This window comes from Anomaloglossus baeobatrachus, chromosome 5, assembly GCF_048569485.1.
Source record: "Anomaloglossus baeobatrachus isolate aAnoBae1 chromosome 5, aAnoBae1.hap1, whole genome shotgun sequence".
In the NCBI taxonomy this organism is placed as follows: Eukaryota; Metazoa; Chordata; class Amphibia; order Anura; family Aromobatidae; genus Anomaloglossus; species Anomaloglossus baeobatrachus.
In genome coordinates, this window is record NC_134357.1 from 277,676,089 (window position 1) to 277,696,469 (window position 20,381).

The window sequence follows — 20,381 nt, forward strand, 5'->3', positions numbered from 1 at the left end:
CTCCCAGGGGAGAAACAGGCTAGGTTGCAGACGGTGGTCTGGACCCGGAGGAGTCGTAGACCCGGTCGCGGGAGATTGGGACTGGGTGCTTGTCTAGTCTTGGAGGATAGCCAGCAGCCGCAGTTCAATAGCCGGGCTGTGACCGAAGGCACATCGGGATACATGGACCCTAGGTCGGGGAGAAGCTTCAAGCAACCCGGCAATTAACCTGCGGAGGACAGGGCCTATATGGACTGTTCCCACAAAGCTCAGAGATTGGGGGCACTAGTGCAATGGGGGGGATAGGGCTTTCCAAGCAAAGCAGCCCACTGAAATCCCAAGCGTGAGCTCCTGAGAGCAAGCTCCTCTGCTACCCAAGGCAGGGAGCGGGGCCCGGAAAGCTCCAAGCTGACGGGCCACCTGAACACTCTAAAATACGGTGCCAGGAGGCAGGCCAGAGACCACCAGGCAGTGCTGCAGGGGACCTGACCAAGACGAGCTCCCCCAAGAGGGCAGCGGCACCCAGAGACTTGGTTTACCACGTTGTCAGCGTCTGCTTTCGTGCTGAGTGAGTACCTGATTAACCCCTGCAACCAGCGAGCCTGCACTCCCCCTGCACCCCATACCACCATCCAGGATCCGGGGGCCTTTCCCTACCCGTGGAGTGTAACGTCATCTAGCTGCCCCACTCCATCACCCCGGGTACTTCCAATGGCAGCGGCGGTACTCCCTATTACCGCACACCACGGGTGGCGTCACGAACTATCTAACTCCCCCTGTAAATAATTCCCCTTTTTACATTTAAGAGTGGCCCCTAGCCCCCGGGGCCAGAGACCCTCGGGCTAACAAGTAATTCCCCTGGATCTGAGTTGTTCGACCGCTGCAGGGGCGGCACAGTTGCATTTTACACGTCAGTTTATTTCACAAGTTATGTCTTAATTAAATGGGTGAGCTAAAATAGTAGATACAGCTAATGAAGACTCAAATGTCGGCAGCCCTACAAGCTATTAAAGTGAAAAAAGGGTGGTTTCTTTGGTCTCAAATAGTAAACATTTGTGTGAATAAACTCATGGGGCCTTCCTGAAGACAGAGCCTTGCATAAAAGTAAAACTGTACCGGAGAAAAATCGAATTTCCTCTTTTTCTGTTCTCATACAGTCACTTAAAGTGATATTAACTATATCTGCTTTGTCTGTTCAGTGCTGGGAGACGTCAGTGGGGCAAGAATTCTACAAGTTGTCCATGTTTAACTTTCTTGAACTACCAGTAGAGTTTTTGTTCCTACAATTGCCTCGCAGGTAAGTAAAGACCATCTTGATTTTTTTTTTGTTGGGTTCTGCTTTAGGAACATTTATAGTGAACCTGTGAGATGAATAATGCTGCCCGAACCACAGGGAGCATGAATCATGTAGCGGCTCCTGCATTCCATACATATACTGTATGTATTACTGTGAAACACTGCGGAGTCAGAGTAAGACAGTTGAAAGAGGCGCTAAGGACAAGTTGACTGGTCCTAGAGGTTTGTCCCAGAGGCTTCTCTCCACCTGCTCAGCTACCTGTACACACACTGAGAGAGACCGGTCAATTTCACTGAGGCTGTGAGGAGAAGCCATCGTGGACACCACTCTTGGACTATTCACCCAGTGCACAGTCACTCCTTCACATGAATAAGCTCACAGGTCCCCTTTAATCTTAGGACCTTGTATTACTGTGTGCATAAGGCTGGTGGGTTTATGACATGGTCAGATATGTATTTAGTGCCAAATGCTGGTTACTAGTTCCAACCATCTCTTACTACTTTTCTTCTTATTTACCAGTTTCCTGTTTTCCCGATACCAGTGTTGTGTGATTCGCTGGCTTGGAAAGGCAAAATTTCATCTATCCCAAAATGTGCTGGATACAGTGTATGGTCAGACCTTGGTGTGGGGAGGGATGTTCTATGCCCCATTACTACCGCTGCTGAACCTCATCTTCATTTTCATCACCTTCTATATAAAAAAGGTCAGAAGGCAAAACCTGGCTTATGTACAAATGTTTTTACGTTATATTGCACTCTTTGCATTATGAAGAGTGCCATTCTTCGAAAATCCGCAACACAAAGGCTGTGGTAATCCACAACATATCCCCCGCAAACGTGATGCTACAGATTGCATCTTAAGGGCGCTTTACACGCTACAATATATCTTACGATGTGTCGGAGGGGTCATGTCGTAAGTGACGCACATCCGGCATCGTAAGTTACATTGTAGCATTTAACAGCTACGTGGGATTGCGATTGAACGGTAAAACGTTCATCGCATGCTTGTCGTTCAATTCCTAAAAATTGAACGTCAGGTTGTTCATTGTTCCCGAGGCAGCACACATCGCAGTGTGTGACACCCCGGGAACGATGAACAGATCTTACCTCCGTCCTGCGGCTCCCGCCGGCAATGCGGAAGGAAGGAGGTGGGCAGTATGTTTACGTCCCGCTCATCTCCGCCCCTCCGCTTCTATTGGCCGGCTGCCGCGTGACGTCGATGTGATGCCGAACGTCCCTCCCACTCCAGGAAGGGGATGTTCGCCGTCCACATTGAGGTCGTATGGACAGGTAAGTACGTGTGACGGGGGGGTATTAGATTGTGCGACACGTTCAACAAATTGAACGTGCCGCACATACGATGGGGGCGAGTACAATCGCATACGATATCGTATGTTGGATCGTAAGGTGTAAAGCAGGCTTTAGTGTATCATAAAAAATTAAAAATGGCCTGTATTGTTTTCAGAGATATTTGGTCCATGTGTCAGTTTTTATAATCCTTATTGCATCAGTTTTCTGTATGAAGAAAGAACATTCTTGGCTACTCCTACCCATTGAACAGTGCAATACAAACAGTATAAGGTGACATCTATGTGCTAACTGTTTACTTGCTTTCACAAGTTTGATCCCCAATACGGATGAAAGTAGTGTCGCGGGTGGGGAGGAGGGTGTCAGCACACTACGCTCACCCCTTCTGCTCAGTGGTGGCTCGAGCTGTAGACCGGATCCGGGGGGTTTCTCGAGCGGCACTCCTCGCCCGTGAGTGAAAGGGAGTTTGTTGGGTGTGGGGATTGTTTATAGTCCGTGACGCCACCCACGGTTGTGGTGATTCCACCACCGCTGCTCTATACGGGGATCCCGGGGATGGTGATGCGGAGCAGCCAGGTGTTGTGTTGCCCCTCCGTGGGTAGGGGTTGGTGATCCCGGGGCCCGGTGATGGCTTGGGAGGTGCAGGGCCTGGTGGGCGCAGGGACGCGGGGGCAGCGCTGTGCCTTGCGGCACTGTGGTGCTCACTCAGCCTGAGACGATGACACAGTTTGTACGGTAAACCAAACGGCTGGTAAGACGGTCCCACGGACGGCTGCAATTGCTTTCCCAGTAGGTGACGGTGATGTCCCTCTTCCTTGCACCTTGTGTACTTGTTGGTTGCGATGGGTCCCCACCGGTAACCCGCTCCCCGGCTTCAAGCTGGACCGGGGGAGCTCTACTCTTTGCCCGCAGGCGCTGGCCCTCAGAAACTGGTGCCCTGGCGGTGGCGGTGTCTCTGTTGTACAGGTTGGGCTGTTGCCTTCACTCGGGACTTGGTTGTTGGGGGATCTACGTCCCCTTCACTGACGGATTCGGCAATTTACGGCGACTCCAAGCCTTGCCGGGGTCCGAGAGGCCCCTGCCCTGGTGCTGACTGTCCTTCGGAACACTGCTCCAGACCACCGGGCACACAGCCTACGGGGTCCTTCCAGGAACTTCCAAACGGTCCCCCTCCAGACAGTCACCGCCGTTGCTGACCTTGCTGACCTGTCCTGCACTTAGCTGGACTCTTCAGGCTTTTCTCTCTCTGTCACCACTCTTGCTTTCCTCCTTTACCACTTTACTTCCTTCACTTTCACTAGCTGTTTACTTTAGCCCTGTCTGACTACTCCTCCACTCCTTCCACTTCCTCCTCCCTGACTGAACTGCCTGGTTTCTCCCGCCTCCAGAACTGTGATCTCCTCGGTGGGCGGAGCCAACCGCCTGGCCCACCCCCTGGTGTGAATCATCAGTCTCTGGAGGAAGGCAACAAGGATTTTTGGTTCAGCTTGGATGTGCCTACCTGGGATGTAGGGTGTGGTGGTGTGTGATCTGTGTCCCCTGGCTTGCCCAGGGCGACACATTCCCCCTTAGCAAAATGCAGACCGTCCGCGGGCTGCCGTCCTACACCGGATTTATTTTTCTGAAAAAGATAACATAATAATCAACATATTTACATTTTTAATAACTCTTCCCAAAACGGGAGGCACATTTCTTAAACGTTGCAACGGTTTACGGTTACGGTTTCCGCGCTCTCCCACCCAAGCAACCTGGCCCTGATGCTGCCCCTAAAACCCAGGCAGCACCCCTTGACCCACAGTCCAGCACACGGTACCCGAGCGGGATCTGTCCTTCCCTCCAGAGGGTAGCCACCGGTTCCTTTGGTGGCTGGGCCCCAGCCTGCTCTGCTGAGGGCCCTCCCTCCAACCTGCCTCTCCGGAGGCGGCATTGCGGAAAACGGTAACGGTAAACAACATATTTACAAGCCACTTAACGTTTGTGGGTGCCCTGCAAGTTCACGGGCTTGTCCATGGATAGTTCCCATGCATTTTTAAACGGTCCCCACGGGGACAACGGTGTCGGCTCCAGCCGGTTGCAAATCAACAAACAAATCAGGTAACTTCTTCGGTAATTTCACTTATCATTTTCTTTTAACAAACAAACAACACTCTTGTGGTCCCAACGGGGGACGGTGCTACGGGCATCCGCTGCCCTACTCCAGACTTGCGGGCTCCAGTGCTCCTTCCAAGGGAGGGGGCGCGGCGCTTGCTCGGGCCTCTGGACTGCCCCTCAATTTAGCGTCCAGCGCAATCCACCCTCGCTCCCCAAAGAACCGAGTGTACTGGACGATGTCACCCGGCATCAGATTGCGGCCGGGATGCTCCTCAGGCAGGTGGGCATTCACATCCCGCCGGGCTACAAAAACTTCGGCCTCCAGGCCCGGCTCGTAGATGAACCCGTAGCCCCGGCGGACATCAAACCGCCTCACCTGCCCCACGTACAACGGTCCCCGGACACGGGAGGTTGCTTGCCGGAGGTTTTCTTTCTCCCGGATCGCCCTGGCCACCAGTTCGGCCTTCTTTCGCTCCCTCTCGGTGATCTCCAGGCCCAGCGGTACCGGCTCCCTATCCCAATACGGCGCTGCCGCCAGCGCCGGCGCACGGGTCGGGCCCCGCGGGGCATCCTGGACATTGCCCACTGTCAGGAGTAGGGGCGGCATGTCCCGCGGTGTCTTGGCCTTGGGCGCTGCCTTGCAACAACAACCCGGCGCTACCTCAGCCGAGGTGTGGGGGATGGGCATAGGGGCTTTCCGCTGCTGGGCCTTCGGCTCGGAGCGGGTCATCGGCTCCGGCTCGGGGGGTTTTTCAGGGGATGCCTCCGGTTCCACTTTCGGCGTCTTCCACGGTAACACCTCCGGTGTGCCGCGGGCTCCGGCTACAGGTCGGCCCGCCTGGGCGGGGACGCTGGGTACTGCTACCGGTTGCGGTGGTAGCAGGCCTAGTGGCGGGGTCACGGCCTCCGGGACGGGTGGCGAGGGAGGCAACGGGGGGAGAGGGCTTGGACCGGGCCCCACAGCCGCGATGACCGGCCCTTCAAGGGCATCGGGACGTGGGTCACTCACCCTCCCTTTCTCCGCCTCCTCCTCGCGTCTCCGCACGGTGGCTACAACATCCGCCATGTCGGCCTCCCACTCCTCCATGAGGAGCTGCATCCTGACCTGCAGCCTTTGGTAGAGCTGCGCGGTTCGGATCTCCACCCACGCCGCGGTTCCAGGCGCGGGGGCTACGGTGTCGCGGGACGGCATCCACATGATGGCTTCTTCTTTTGCTTCCAGGAACGGTATGTTTGCAGAGTCCTGGCGTCCCTGCTTTTATAGCCGCAGCTACATGTGTCCAGCCGCCATCGCGTCCCCCTTAGCTCTTTCCGGCCCCTCCTCTCTCGGGGCGGGGTTCTGGCCTTCACGCCTCTACTGCTCGAGAAGACGCTCGAGCGGGAACTTTTCGCGCCAAAGATGGCGGCTTCTGAAATTTTTCTGCCGGATACCTCCGGCGGTAACAAGGCGCACCTCTACCAGACGGCAGAGCGGTAAGATCCTGTTCGTGACGCCAAGTTGTCGCGGGCGGGGAAGAGGGTGTCAGCACACTACGCTCACCCCTTCTGCTCGGGTCCGGCGGCCGCTGCTCAGTGGTGGCTCGAGCTGTAGACCGGATCCCGGGGGTTTCTGGAGCGGCACTCCTCGCCCGTGAGTGAAAGGGAGTTTGTTGGGTGTGGGGATTGTTTATAGTCCGTGACGCCACCCACGGTTGTGGTGATTCCACCACCGCTGCTCTATACGGGGATCCCGGGGATGGTGATGCGGAGCAGCCAGGTGTTGTGTTGCCCCTCCGTGGGTAGGGGTTGGTGATCCCGGGGCCCGGTGATGGCTTGGGAGGTGCAGGGCCTGGTGGGCGCAGGGACGCGGGGGCAGCGCTGTGCCTTGCGGCACTGTGGTACTCACTCAGCCTGAGACGATGACACAGTTTGTACGGTAAACCAAACGGCTGGTAAGACGGTCCCACGGACGGCTGCAATTGCTTTCCCAGTAGGTGACGGTGATGTCCCTCTTCCTTGCACCTTGTGTACTTGTTGGTTGCGATGGGTCCCCACCGGTAACCCGCTCCCCGGCTTCAAGCTGGACCGGGGGAGCTCTACTCTTTGCCCGCAGGCGCTGGCCCTTAGAAACTGGTGCCCTGGCGGTGGCGGTGTCTCTGTTGTACAGGTTGGGCTGTTGCCTTCACTCGGGACTTGGTTGTTGGGGGATCTACGTCCCCTTCACTGACGAATTCGGCAATTTACGGCGACTCCAAGCCTTGCCGGGGTCCGAGAGGCCCCTGCCCTGGTGCTGACTGTCCTTCGGAACACTGCTCCAGACCACCGGGCACACAGCCTACGGGGTCCTTCCAGGAACTTCCAAACGGTCCCCCTCCAGACAGTCACCGCCGTTGCTGACCTTGCTGACCTGTCCTGCACTTAGCTGGACTCTTCAGGCTTTTCTCTCTCTGTCACCACTCTTGCTTTCCTCCTTTACCACTTTACTTCCTTCACTTTCACTAGCTGTTTACTTTAGCCCTGTCTGGCTACTCCTCCACTCCTTCCACTTCCTCCTCCCTGACTGAACTGCCTGGTTTCTCCCGCCTCCAGAACTGTGATCTCCTCGGTGGGCGGAGCCAACCGCCTGGCCCACCCCCTGGTGTGAATCATCAGTCTCTGGAGGAAGGCAACAAGGATTTTTGGTTCAGCTTGGATGTGCCTACCTGGGATGTAGGGTGTGGTGGTGTGTGATCTGTGTCCCCTGGCTTGCCCAGGGCGACACAGTAGGACATGTCAATTTGGTTTGCATAAAAAATAACATGTGTAAAGGCAGGTTGTAATGAGTCAGTGATCGGGCTGTAATAAGGGATAGCACGAGGACATGTACCAAAAAACCTGATATGTGAAAATGACCTTATACTCTATTTTGTGCCTGCAAACCTAGCTGGAGAATCTTTAGTAGATCCTCCAAATGTGAATTTACCCTAAACATTTCAGTATATTAGGAGTTAATCAGTTGGAGGGTTGTGTAAAATGTTGACAAATGTATGGTCAGGTTATTTGAGAATATTAATGCATCTCACGTATATCTCTGTTCATCTTATTTTCGTAGTTTTCCCTGTACCACCTGTGTGATGTCTCCAAAAAATTATTTCAAGAATCAACTCTAAGAATCCAGTTTTATTTTGTCCTGCTCCTTGGCCTTTTGACAGTGTTCCTTCCTTTATCTTACCTGTTGACAAAGTAAGTGGGTGGAGAATACCTAGATAGAGGCTGTATATGGGGAAGAGTCCTCTTCATTAGGCTACTTTCACACTTGCATTGAACGGTATCCGTTGCATTGCGTTGTGTGACGGATGCAACAGATGTGTTGCATATAGTGCAACAACGGATGCAACAAATGGTGCAAAACAACGCAATCCGTTTTGGGTTTTTTACAGTTTTAACGTCGGCAGACTATTGTGAACGATCAGCTGATCGCTAACAGTAGTCGGCCGCCAGGTGATCAGCCGATCACTCACAGTAGTCGGCCGCCGGGTGATCAGCTGATCACTCACAGTAGCCGGCCGCCGGGTGATCAGCTGATCACTCACATTAGCCGGTCGCCAGGGTGATCAGCCAATCACTCACAGTAGCCGGCCGCCGGGTGATCAGCTGAGCACTCACAGTAGCCGGCCGCCGGGTGATCAGCTAATCACTCATAGTAGCCGGCCGCCGGGTGATCAGCTGATCACTCACAGTATCCGGCTGCCAGGTGATCAGCTGATCGTTCGGTCGCCGACAATGTGTGTGGGGGGGGCGGGAGCGTGGGGCGGAGTGCTAAGTGGGTGGAGCCGAGCGGGGGCATGGCTGAGGACGTCAGTGCCACGGGGACTGCATCGCTAAGGGACAGGTGAGTGAGAGTGTGTGTGTGTGTGTGCAATTATGTGTGTGTGTGCGATTGTGTGTATGTGTATACATACGGAGTGCGGGAGGGGACGGAGCCGAGCGGGGAAGTGTCGGGCTCCCGGCACACGTAACCAGGGTTACTTGGTTACCCGATGTGTACCCTGGTTACGGGTGGAGGGAGCCAGAGAGAGCATGCGCAGTGAAATCCAAAGGATTCCGCTGCTCAAAAAAACGTTACATGCTGCGTTCCTTCCGCCCGACGCAGCGTCAAAATAACGACGCTGCGTCGTCCGGCGGATGCAACGCTGACACTTGCGTTACAATGCGTCATCCATACAAGTCTATGGAGAATAGCGCAGTGCGTTAACGGACTGCGCTATTCTCCATAGTGACGGACTCCGCTGAATGCACGTGTGAAAGTACCCTTACCTGGGCACGAGTGATCATTCAGTGCAAATTAAAGGGGACCTGAAGATTCTGAGAAAAAAACTGAGACGGTAGAGGAAATGATGTAAGGCTTTTTATGAGACTTAAACACGATTTTAATTAGACAGAGAATTAGCAAATGAGATGATATCGCTCGATACTATGAGGATGCAAGTTTTGCTTTGCTTTTTTATTAAATAATTAACCATTTTTTTATTTTAATGAATTTAATATGCAAAACACAATTTAGTTCAAAGTGTTCTCACTTAAACTAGGAGCCTAAATGTAATATTTAACTGTGATGTGATTATTATTATTATTATTATTTATTTATAGAGCACCATTAATTCCATGGTGCTGTACATGAGAAGGGGGTTACATACAAAATACGTATACAAGTTACAGTAGACAGACTAGTACAGAGGGAAGAGGGCCCTACCCTTGCGGGCTTACATTCTATAGGATTATGGGGAGGAGACAATAGGTGGGGTGTAGGTCAGGCGGCAGCTCCGCACGGTGGTCGGGCGGCAGCTCCGCACGGTGGTCGGGCGGCAGCTCCGCACGGTGGTCGGGCGGCAGCTGCGCACGGTGGTCGGGCGGCAGCTCCGCACGGTGGTCGGGCGGCAGCTCCGCACGGTGGTCGGGCGGCAGCGAGTTCATTGTAGATTGTAGGCATTTCTGAACAGGTGCGTTTTCAGGTTCCGTTTGAAGTTTGCAAGGGTAGGGGATAGTCTGACGTGTTGAGGCAGCGAGTTCCAGGAGACTGGGGATGCTCGGGAGAAGTCTTGGAGTCGGTTGTGTGAGGAGCGAATGAGAGAGGAGGAGAGGAGGAGATCTTGGGAGGACCGGAGGTGACGTGTTGGAGTGTAGTGGGAGAGTAGTTCGGAGATGTACGGAGGGGAAAGATTATGCACAGCTTTGTAGGTCAGTGTTAGAAGTTTGAATTGGATACGGTGGAAGATTGGAAGCCAGTGGAGGGACATGCAGAGAGGAGAAGCGGGGTGGTATTGAGGAGAGAGGTGGATAAGTCGGGCAGCAGAGTTAAGGATGGACTGGAGAGGGGCAAGCGTGTTGGCAGGGAGGCCACAGAGGAGGATGTTACAGTAGTCGAGGCGGGAGATTATGAGGGCATGCACTAGCATTTTAGTAGATTGCAAATTGAGGAAAGGGCGGATTCTGGAAATATTTTTGAGTTGAAGACGGCAGGAGGTGGTGAGGGATTGGATGTGTGGTATGAAGGATAAGGCAGAGTCAAAGGTCACTCCGAGGCAGCGAACTTTGGGTACTGGCGAGAGCGTGTTATTTATTGTAATAGATAGATCAGGTGGAGAGTGTAGGTGAGACGGAGGAAAGATGATTAGTTCAGTTTTGGCCACATTGAGCTTTAGGAAGCGAGAGGAGAAGAAGGAGGATATAGCAGATAGACATTTCGGGATTTTGGACAGCAGAGATGTGGCATCTGGGCCAGAGAGGTAGATCTGGGTGTCGTCGGCATATAGGTGGTATTGGAAGCCATGGGACTTTATGAGTTGTCCCAGGCCAAATGTGTAGATAGAGAAAAGTAGGGGTCCTAGGACAGAGCCTTGAGGGACGCCAACAGAGAGATGGTGGGATGAAGAGGTTGTGTGGGAGTGGGAGACACTAAAAGTGCGATTTGAGAGGTATGAAGAGATCCAAGAGAGGGCAAGATCTCTGACACCAAGGGAAGAGAGGGTCTGTAATAGGAGGGAGTGGTCAACGGTATCGAAGGCTGAGGACAGGTCTAGGAGTAGGAGTATAGAGAAGTGCTTGTTCGCTTTGGCAGTAAGCAAGTCATTTGTGATTTTAGTCAGGGCAGTTTCGGTGGAGTGATGTGGACGGAAGCCGGACTGTAGGTTGTCAAAGAGAGCGTTAGAGGAGAGGTGGGAGGAAAGTTCAGCATGGACATGCTGTTCCAGGAGTTTTGAGGCAAGTGGGAGTAGTGATATGGGGCGGTAGCTGGTAGTAGAGGTTGGATCGAGGGAAGGTTTCTTTAGGATAGGTGTGACTGTTGCATGTTTAAAGGCAGAGGGGAAGGTTCCAGTCGTTAAAGATAGGTTGAAGAGATGGGTTAAGGCTGGAATAAGGATGGTGGTGAGGTTGGGAAGGAGGTGGGATGGCATGGGGTCAAGTGCGCAGGTGGTGAGGTGCGCTTTTGAGAGCAGACGTGCAAGCTCTCCTTCGGTGATGTTGGGGAGGAAGTTTATGGGGGAGGGGCAGTGGTCAGCTACATGAAGGGGTTGTGGTGGCTGAGCAGAGAAGACTTGCCTTATTAGGTCGATTTTTTCTTGGAAATAGGTGGCAAAGTCTTCTGCAGAAATGAGGGAGGTTGGAGGGGGCAGTGGTGGGCGAAGGAGGGAGTTGAAAGTGTTGAATAACTGTTTGGGGTTGTGTGTTAGAGAGGATATGAGGTTTCTGAAGTAATCGTGTTTAGCGGAGGTGAGGACTGAACGAAATGTGTGAATTGCATTTTTGAATGTGGTGATTAGAGAGCTTTGTGTCTTATGCAGCCCACCTAAACGGGAGAAAACAGCTACCTCTAAAGAGTACATTTTCTAGTGCAGGAGTTATTTTCTAGAGATGATTATGGCTGTTTTTAAACCCTTGTCTGGTACCATGAAAAAAATTACTATTTGTACCAATCTGTATTGGGTCACATTTAGACATGAGCGAACCTATGGAGGTTCGGTTCGCAGACCGCAAACAAACCGAACCTCTTTGTGACCGAACCTTGCACAATGAGGTTTGGAAACACTGATTGATAGATTGAGTCTCCGCCCACCTACAACCAGCCGTAAGCAGATCATTTCCGGGGGAGGGCGGTGGGCTTTTTCATACTTGTTTTGTGGCACACTACATCCAAGCACGCCGTTGCCCCAGTGTGCACTGTTCAATCACAGCAAGAGGCTCGCACAGGGCTGAGCACCGAGCGTACCTGAGCACAGCGTTGATCACGCGAGTTAAGTTGCACATAAAGCATCCAAACTCCGAACCTGAGCCCTGTGTTTTTTAGTTGGTGTTTGATTCGAAAAACAAACCTCTGGTTCGCTCATCTCTAGTCACATTGACCCCATGGTACCAGACTAGGGTTAAGAGCCAACGTGAGCTTGTTACTACATACAGACAGAGTGAGCAGTAACCACACCATACTGCGGAGAAGGCTGTGACAGCGTTTACATCTGTTGCTGCTGCTCTAGTCTCCTTCTGCAGCTCTATAATACACAAAATCTATGTTACATTGTTACTTAAATAACAATATTCAGAATGAAATATGACGGCAGCACAGATCTTCTCTGTGTTCACATGCTGCACACTTATAGTCTCCATACTTACCAACATTTCAAAATGCAAAATTGGGAAATTTAGGCCTAATTCACACGTCAGTATTTTTGATCAGTTTTTATATGCCAAAACTAGGAGTGTCTCTAGTACAACAAACAGGGGACAATATTTCAATTGTAGTTTTTTTCTGTAAGTTCCACTCCTGGTTTTGGCATACAACCACTGATGCAAAAATACTACTGTGTGAATGAGGCCGTAAGTTGCACCCCTGGAGTGCTAGAAATGCCAGAAATGCAGTAATGGACTTTTTATTGGAGTAATAATTTATTTGGGAAATGGGTATTGTGTAAGCTTGGTGGTCTATTATCTATATTATCTTTATTGGCCTGGTTGACAGTTCTCGTACAGTCAGGGCCAGAAATATTTGGACAGTGACACAAGTTTTGTTATTTTAGCTGTTTACAAAAACATGTTCAGAAATACAATTATATATATAATATGGGCTGAAAGTGCACACTCCCAACTGCAATATGAGAGTTTTCACATCCAAATCGGAGAAAGGGTTTAGGAATCATAGCTCTGTAATGCATAGCCTCCTCTTTTTCAAGGGACCAAAAGTAATTGGACAAGGGACTCTAAGGGCTGCAATTAACTCTGAAGGCGTCTCCCTCGTTAACCTGTAATCAATGAAGTAGTTAAAAGGTCTGGGGTTGATTACAGGTGTGTGGTTTTGCATTTGGAAGCTGTTGCTGTGGACTGACAACATGCGGTCTAAGGAACTCTCAATTGAGGTGAAGCAGAACATCCTGAGGCTGAAAAAAAAGAAAAAATCCATCAGAGAGATAGCAGACATGCTTGGAGTAGCAAAATCAACAGTCGGGTACATTCTGAGAAAAAAGGAATTGACTGGTGAGCTTGGGAACTCAAAAAGGCCTGGGCGTCCACGGATGACAACAGTGGTGGATGATCGCCGCATACTTTCTTTGGTGAAGAAGAACCCGTTCACAACATCAACTGAAGTCCAGAACACTCTCAGTGAAGTAGGTGTATCTGTCTCTAAGTCAACAGTAAAGAGAAGACTCCATGAAAGTAAATACAAAGGGTTCACATCTAGATGCAAACCATTCATCAATTCCAAAAATAGACAGGCCACAGTTAAATTTGCTGAAAAACACCTCATGAAGCCAGCTCAGTTCTGGAAAAGTATTCTATGGACAGATGAGACAAAGATCAACCTGTACCAGGAATGATGGGAAGAAAAAAGTTTGGAGAAGAAAGGGAATGGCACATGATCCAAGGCACACCACATCCTATGTAAAACATGGTGGAGGCAACGTGATGGCATGGGCATGCATGGCTTTCAATGGCACTGGGTCACTTGTGTTTATTGATGACATAACAGCAGACAAGAGTAGCCGGATGAATTCTGAAGTGTACCGGGATATACTTTCAGCCCAGATTCAGCCAAATGCCGCAAAGTTGATCGGACGGCGCTTCATAGTACAGATGGACAATGACCCCAAGCATACAGCCAAAGCTACCCAGGAGTTCATGAGTGCAAAAAAGTGGAACATTCTGCAATGGCCAAGTCAATCACCAGATCTTAACCCAATTGAGCATGCATTTCACTTGCTCAAATCCAGACTTAAGACGGAAAGACCCACAAACAAGCAAGACCTGAAGGCTGCGGCTGTAAAGGCCTGGCAAAGCATTAGGAAGGAGGAAACCCAGCGTTTGGTGATGTCCATGGGTTCCAGACTTAAGGCAGTGATTGCCTCCAAAGGATTCGCAACAAAATATTGAAAATAAAAATATTTTGTTTGGGTTTGGTTTATTTGTCCAATTACTTTTGACCTCCTAAAATGTGGAGTGTTTGTAAAGAAATGTGTACAATTCCTACAATTTCTATCAGATATTTTTGTTCAAACCTTCAAATTAAACGTTACAATCTGCACTTGAATTCTGTTGTAGAGGTTTCATTTCAAATCCAATGTGGTGGCATGCAGAGCCCAACTCGCGGAAATTGTGTCACTGTCCAAATATTTCTGGACCTAACTGTATATATTACATTGGTGGCAACACAGACTAAATAGATTGTGTTTTTGCCTGTCCAATCCTATCACTTTACCCCAAGATACACATCACATATTTTCTACTTTGGAAATAACATTTAACCAAGTATAGTGGGAGAAATGTTGGCTAAACAGTGATTTGGCTGATGACATTGACTCTACATACTATATGAACAGAAGCAGATTCTCATCTATTTGATACTAGCTGTACTACCCGGCTTCGCCCGGGTTAATAACTGTTGTTAACAAAATAGAATGTATTAACAAAAATTTATTCTGCACACAAAAACCACAAAACAAATAGATAGAAATGTAATTATTAAGAGGCAAAAACTAAGCTAATAGAAGCATTTCACAACATATATTTCAACACCACAGATATTCCACACAGATTTAACTAAATTGGCCAAGTAATGTGCTCCGTCTGTCTCTTTCCAGGTCTATCTCTTTCCCCGTCTGTCTCTTTCCCCGTCTGTCTCTTTCCCCGTCTGTCTTTCCGTTTGTCTCTTTCCCCATCTGCCTGTCTCTGTCTCTTTTTTTGTCTGTCTCTATCTCTCTGTTTCTTTTCCCATCTGTCTCTTTCCCCGTCTGTCTCCCCGTCTCTTTGTCTGTGTCTTTTCCTGTCTGTCTCTTTCCCTGTCTGTCTCTATTTCTCTGTCTCTTTCTATCTCTATCAAGGTCTGTGTCTTTCCCCATCTATCTTTGTCTGTCTCTCTGGCTGTCTCCTCCTTCCCTGTCTGCCTGTCTCTGTCCCTGTCTGCATGTCTGTCTGTCTCTTTCCCCATCTGTCTCTTTCCCCATCTGTCTCTTTCCCCGTCTGTCTCTTTCCAAGTCTGTCTCTTTCAAGGTCTGTCTCTTTCCAGGTCAGTCTCTTTCTAGGTCTGTCTCTTTCCAGGTCTGTCTCTGTCTGTCTATTTCCAGGTCTGTCTCTGTCTGTCTCTTTCACCGTTTGTCTCTGTCTGTCTCTTTCCCTGTCTGTCTCTATCGCTCTGTCTCTTTCACTGTCTGTCTCTCTGTCTCTGTCTCTGTCTGTCTCTCTGTCTCTGTCTGTCTCTCTGTCTGTCTCTGTCTATCCGTCTCCCCACCGACATCTTATTACCTCACATATAAGCTTCTTATACTATGAATGTCTTTTGTTCCTATAGTAACCAATCACAGCTCCTACTAATAACCTGTAGTTCCAGGCTCCATTTACTGTAATGGAGGCATGTTTTTTAGAGAGTAACTATAAAGCGCGGGGTTAAATTTTCCTGTCAAAACATAGTCTACGACGTTCCCTGGGCCACATGAGGTGTCTGTGCAAAATTTTGTGATTGTAAATGCGATGGTGCGGATACACTTTTCGTTTCACTTTTTCCCCATTATGTAGATAGGGGCAAAATTTAATGGTAAATTGGAACTTGCGTGGTTAAAATTTCGCCTCACAACATAGCCTATGATGCTCTTGGGGTCCAGATGTGTGAGTGTGCAAAATTTTGTGGCTGTAGCTGCGACGGTGCCGATGCCAATCCCGGACATACACACACACACACACACACACACACATATACACACACACACATTCAGCTTTATATATTAGATGTTCAAGTTTTTTCCAGGCAAAAAAAATCTTATTTATTATCTTTTAATAATAAGGTATGTAACTTATTGATATACAGTATACTTTTAGTCTTGTGCCCCAAACCGGTGGAAACTGCTCCACTCCAGGTCCTGGAAGCTTGGCTTCAAGTCCTGCTTGAGGACAGCATTTACTACCATATGTCCATTTGTCACCACAGCAGTTTTTGAATGGGTCAGCTGACTGCTTGTTTCGGTAGTAAAAGGGTGATTCTCTAAATTGCAAATTTCCCCAAAATAAGACACTGTCTTACATTGCTTTTTGCCCTAAAAAATCTCCTAGGACTTATTTTCAGGGTAGGGCTTATTTCTGGGGAAACAAGGAAACAAGGGCTGGGGGTAAGTTTACCCTCCCAAAAAAGGCAGACAACCCCCAGGAGAATCATACTTACTAGACCTCAGACATCTACATCGCTCCCTGATCCACCTGCAATCCACAGCAGGTGATCTCAGCAGGTCCTTGTATGCTCCACGGCAGTCCTCCCCTGCTTCTATCTGGCACTCACCCTCACACACACACAAACAAACACACACACAAATATCAGATCGCAGGAACATCATACACACAGAGAAACATCCGGTGGTACCATACTGCTTCCGGCTGGTAGTGCTGTGGAACGCGAGGACTGCGGTGGAACACATGGAGGACCTGCAGTGGAACACATTGATGAGTCCCAGGTCCCGAGAGTAGTACAGTATCAAGGTGTGTATACATGTTCCACCACATATCCTCGCGTTCCATAACCTCCCATTCAGGGTCTGGTAATTATGATTGTGGGGTTTGTCTTCTCTCTCTTTTGGGGGTGTTTGCTTTCTTTAAGTGTCTTGCAGTGTTGTTTAACTTTTTAGCTGCATGGACACTTCATTATTGAACTGCAACTAGGGCCTATATTCAGGGTAGGGCTTATAATTAAGTTTTACTCCAAAATGGCCAAAATTTAGATATTTAGCATACAAAAATGGCTATTTATATATCTGCCCTGTTACCACGTTTAGGCATATTTCGTTTACTGGGAATCTACAATGATCTGAAGCCTATCTCTAGGTTACAAACCTCCATGTATGGGCATGTAGTAACCTGTTACTAGAGAATAAAATCACCTGTGGCTAATGGGCGAGGGGTGCAGAGTCAGAGTCCTAGATTTCCTTAAGCAGTAATGCATGTCTATATTCTTGCATTCATTGTTTGCATTCCTTAGCAGAGTGAAACTGTCTTTTTTTTATTATATGTCATGTTCAGTTTTGCACCTGTTCAGACTGCATTTTGGGAGTGCTGTCAGTCTTTTTGTCTAGATTATGGAGTCATGCCCTCTGACCATGCACCCCTCCCCCATTAGCCACAAGTCAAATTCTCTAGAGCAGGTTCCTGCTTGCTCATACACATCGAGGTTTGTAACCCAGAGAGAGGCTTCAGTTCAGAGCAGGTTCCCAGCAAACGAGATATATCTTGATGTGGCTACTGGATTTTTGTATGCTAAACATCTCAATTTGTCCCACATTTCCTTTAGCAGTAAAGAAGGGCAGTGAGCCCCATAGGGGTGAGCAGGCCCATGACGATCGGGAGGGTGCAGGGTAGTAAGGAGTTAAAGGTTTTGGTTGGGGATGAGGGAGGTAGATGGGGGCATGGGATTGGTGGTTGGTACTGGAGGGGGGATTGGTGGAGAGCAAGGAAGGGGTGGGGGCGTAGTTTGAGGTATAAAGAGAATGTAAAGTGTGTTACCTCCCCTTTCGTCGCTTGAACTTTGTGCCCCAGGACGTTTGTGCTGCAGCCCACTGCGATGGCTGACCTGGCCGCGTTAATGGACTTAGTGCGTGGGGCTGCGGGGGTCCTGGGTGCTGACGTACTACGGGATCAGCTGGCGGCGGTTTGCGGTGCTGGAGTGGTGATTCCTGCTGCTCCTGCGCCCGGGCCTGTTCTACGTGCTCGGCGGTCACGGCCGCCGGTGCGCTACTCCCCCAGTGGAGGGGGGAGAAGGAGATCAAGGAGCCCCATCGGGGACCCTCCGGCACGAGGGAGCCCCGCGTCTGCTGTAGTGGAGCTGCCGGCTGCCAGGAGGAATCCTCGCCGGAAATCCCGCGGGTCGGAGGTGGGCGGAGCTTCGGCGAGGCCTACTTCCGGTCCGCGGCCTGCAAGGTCCCGGAGCGGAGTAGCGGCAACCCCCGGTGATGTGCGGGCCGGGGGTGGAGCCCAGCGTATCGGATTGGCGGTGGAGACTCCCTGCAGACGGCAGGGGAGCGACTCAGGACGGATAGTGGAGGTGGAGTGCGGCGGCGGGCAGAGACGAGCGGGAGAAGAGTGCGGTGGCCCGGCGGGCATGGTGCGGTCCCGGATTACGGTCCCCTCCGGCGAGGATCGTGCTGGGGGGGGTTCCCGGCGTTTGTCAGAGGCGGGACGGCAATCCCGCAGTCGGCAGGGAGGGAGCCCAATGAGCAGGGAGGACGCAGCAGCGGCGCAGCAAGGATACCGGAGGCCAGCAGGGATGGACGGCGGTACGGCGCCACGTCGTGCCAAGAGACTGAGGTCCAGCAGGAGGCGTCCGGAGGAGCGGGGTGCGGTGACCGTGGGGGTCGACGGCCGCCAGGTGCGGGCTGTCCCCTCGCTGGTCCCCCCTGTGGCCGGCAGCGGCAGTTCGGACTCCGGAGGGGATGAAGAGTCGATGGCGGCGACAGGTCGGACGGAGCGACAGCAGGATGATCGGGGCACGGCTGTGCCAACGTCGGTGCAACGGCAGCCTGGTGAGCGAGCGACAGAAATGTTTAATGCTGTGGGTAGTGCGGGCGGGGGAGGGGGTTCCTCCGCGGGAAGTGTTGCGCAAGGGGCGAGTGCGGTCGGTCAATCTGGTCTACCGGGCCCGGAGTTTTGGGGGCAGCTTTTGGGGGTGTTGCAGGGGTTGTCGGCGGAACGGGGTAGTCGGATTGGGCCTGGGGCTCCGGTGGGGGCGTGGGTGGCCCCCTCGGAGGTGGTGCAGACAGAGGCGCCGGGGCGTGAGGTTGCGGCGCGGGACACTACCGCGGCGGTAGATGCGGGACAGGCGGCCGGTGGGGTGGCTGCCGTGGGTGCGAGTAAAGAGGCGGAAAAGGAAAAAGAGAAAGAGGATGAGGTTGTGCGGTTGGATGATAGGGCGCGGAGTGAAATTTATGTGTGTTTTGAAGGTCAGTTGGGGGTTCATTTAAAAAAGGAAGTGAGGGACAAGATTTGGAAAGGGGAGTATGTGGAAATTTTTTCTCTGCTTCCCCTGGAGAAGTTTAATTTGGATAAGGTGAAGCCCAGTGATACAAAAAAGGAGAAGGAGGACGAGGAAAAACGGAGATATAGGTTGATCCCGAGGACGTTTACCAATTGGCTGCAGGCCTTTGCGATCTTGGCTAGCGTGATTGGGGAAAAGGAGCCGGAGCATTGTTCCGCTCTATTTGGTTATATGGACGCAATAGGGGAGGCGTATAGAGTATACGGCGGATTAGGGTGGTTAAGATATGACGAGCAATTCCGGCAACGGAAGGCTCTGCGGCCTGGTGTTCAGTGGGGACACAAAGATATTTCTTTGTGGATGCGGCTAATGACGGCTCCGGCTCAGCCCTTTCGAGGTGGTGCCGGGAGCCCGGGTGCGAGCGGCGGGTCCCCGGCTGGACAGAAAAAGGGGGCTTGTTGGCAATATAACGAGGGCCAGTGTAAGTTCGGGGCCTCATGTCGTTTCAAACATGAGTGTTCCGGATGTGGAGGTTCTCACTCCCTGGCAAGGTGCTTTAAGAAAGGAAAAGGAAAGGCGGGGGAGGGGTCTGGAAAAAGGGAGGACGCCAGTGAGGGTAGAGGCGATGCTTCCCTATCTAAATAAGTACCCGGATGTTAGAGCGGCGGAATTGTTGGCACGTGGTTTTACGGAAGGTTTTCGGATTCCGTTTGAATCTGAGGTGCCGGTGTTTCGCCCGGGGAATCTGAGGTCCGCAAAAGAACATCCGGCGGTGGTGAAGGAAAAGCTGCAAAAGGAGGTGGAGTTGGGGAGGATGGCGGGTCCATTCCAGGACCCGCCATTCTCCAATTTAAGGATTTCCCCCCTTGGGGTGGTGCCTAAGAAGGAGCCGAACAAATTTCGGCTCATCCATCATTTATCTTATCCGGCGGGATTGTCGGTGAATGATGGGATATCACCAGAGTTGTCGGCAGTTTCTTATGTATCCTTTGATAAGGCATTGGAGCTGGTAAGGGCTGCCGGGCGGGGGGCCCTAATGGCAAAGGCGGATGTGGAAGCAGCTTTTCGTTTACTTCCGGTGCATCCAGAGAGTCTTCATCTCTTAGGGTGTATGTGGGATGGGGAATACTATGTGGATCGCTGCCTGCCGATGGGCTGTTCCATTTCGTGTGCACATTTTGAGGCATTTAGTACCTTTGTGGAATGGGTAGTCAAGGACGTGGCAGGGGTCCATTCAGTGATTCACTATTTGGATGAC

At 51.1% G+C, this 20,381-nt stretch overlaps 1 protein-coding gene across 1 annotated transcript in view; it reads left to right on the top strand.

The window, feature by feature from the left end:
- Positions 1-20,381, top strand: part of TMC8 (transmembrane channel like 8) — a 92,374-nt gene that overhangs the window by 49,151 nt on the left and 22,842 nt on the right. The window contains exons 11-13 of the mRNA XM_075347459.1: positions 1,179-1,276; positions 1,796-1,979; positions 7,745-7,875. Of these exons, the coding sequence (XP_075203574.1) occupies positions 1,179-1,276; positions 1,796-1,979; positions 7,745-7,875 (413 nt within the window). The remainder of the gene's footprint in view (positions 1-1,178; positions 1,277-1,795; positions 1,980-7,744; positions 7,876-20,381) is intronic.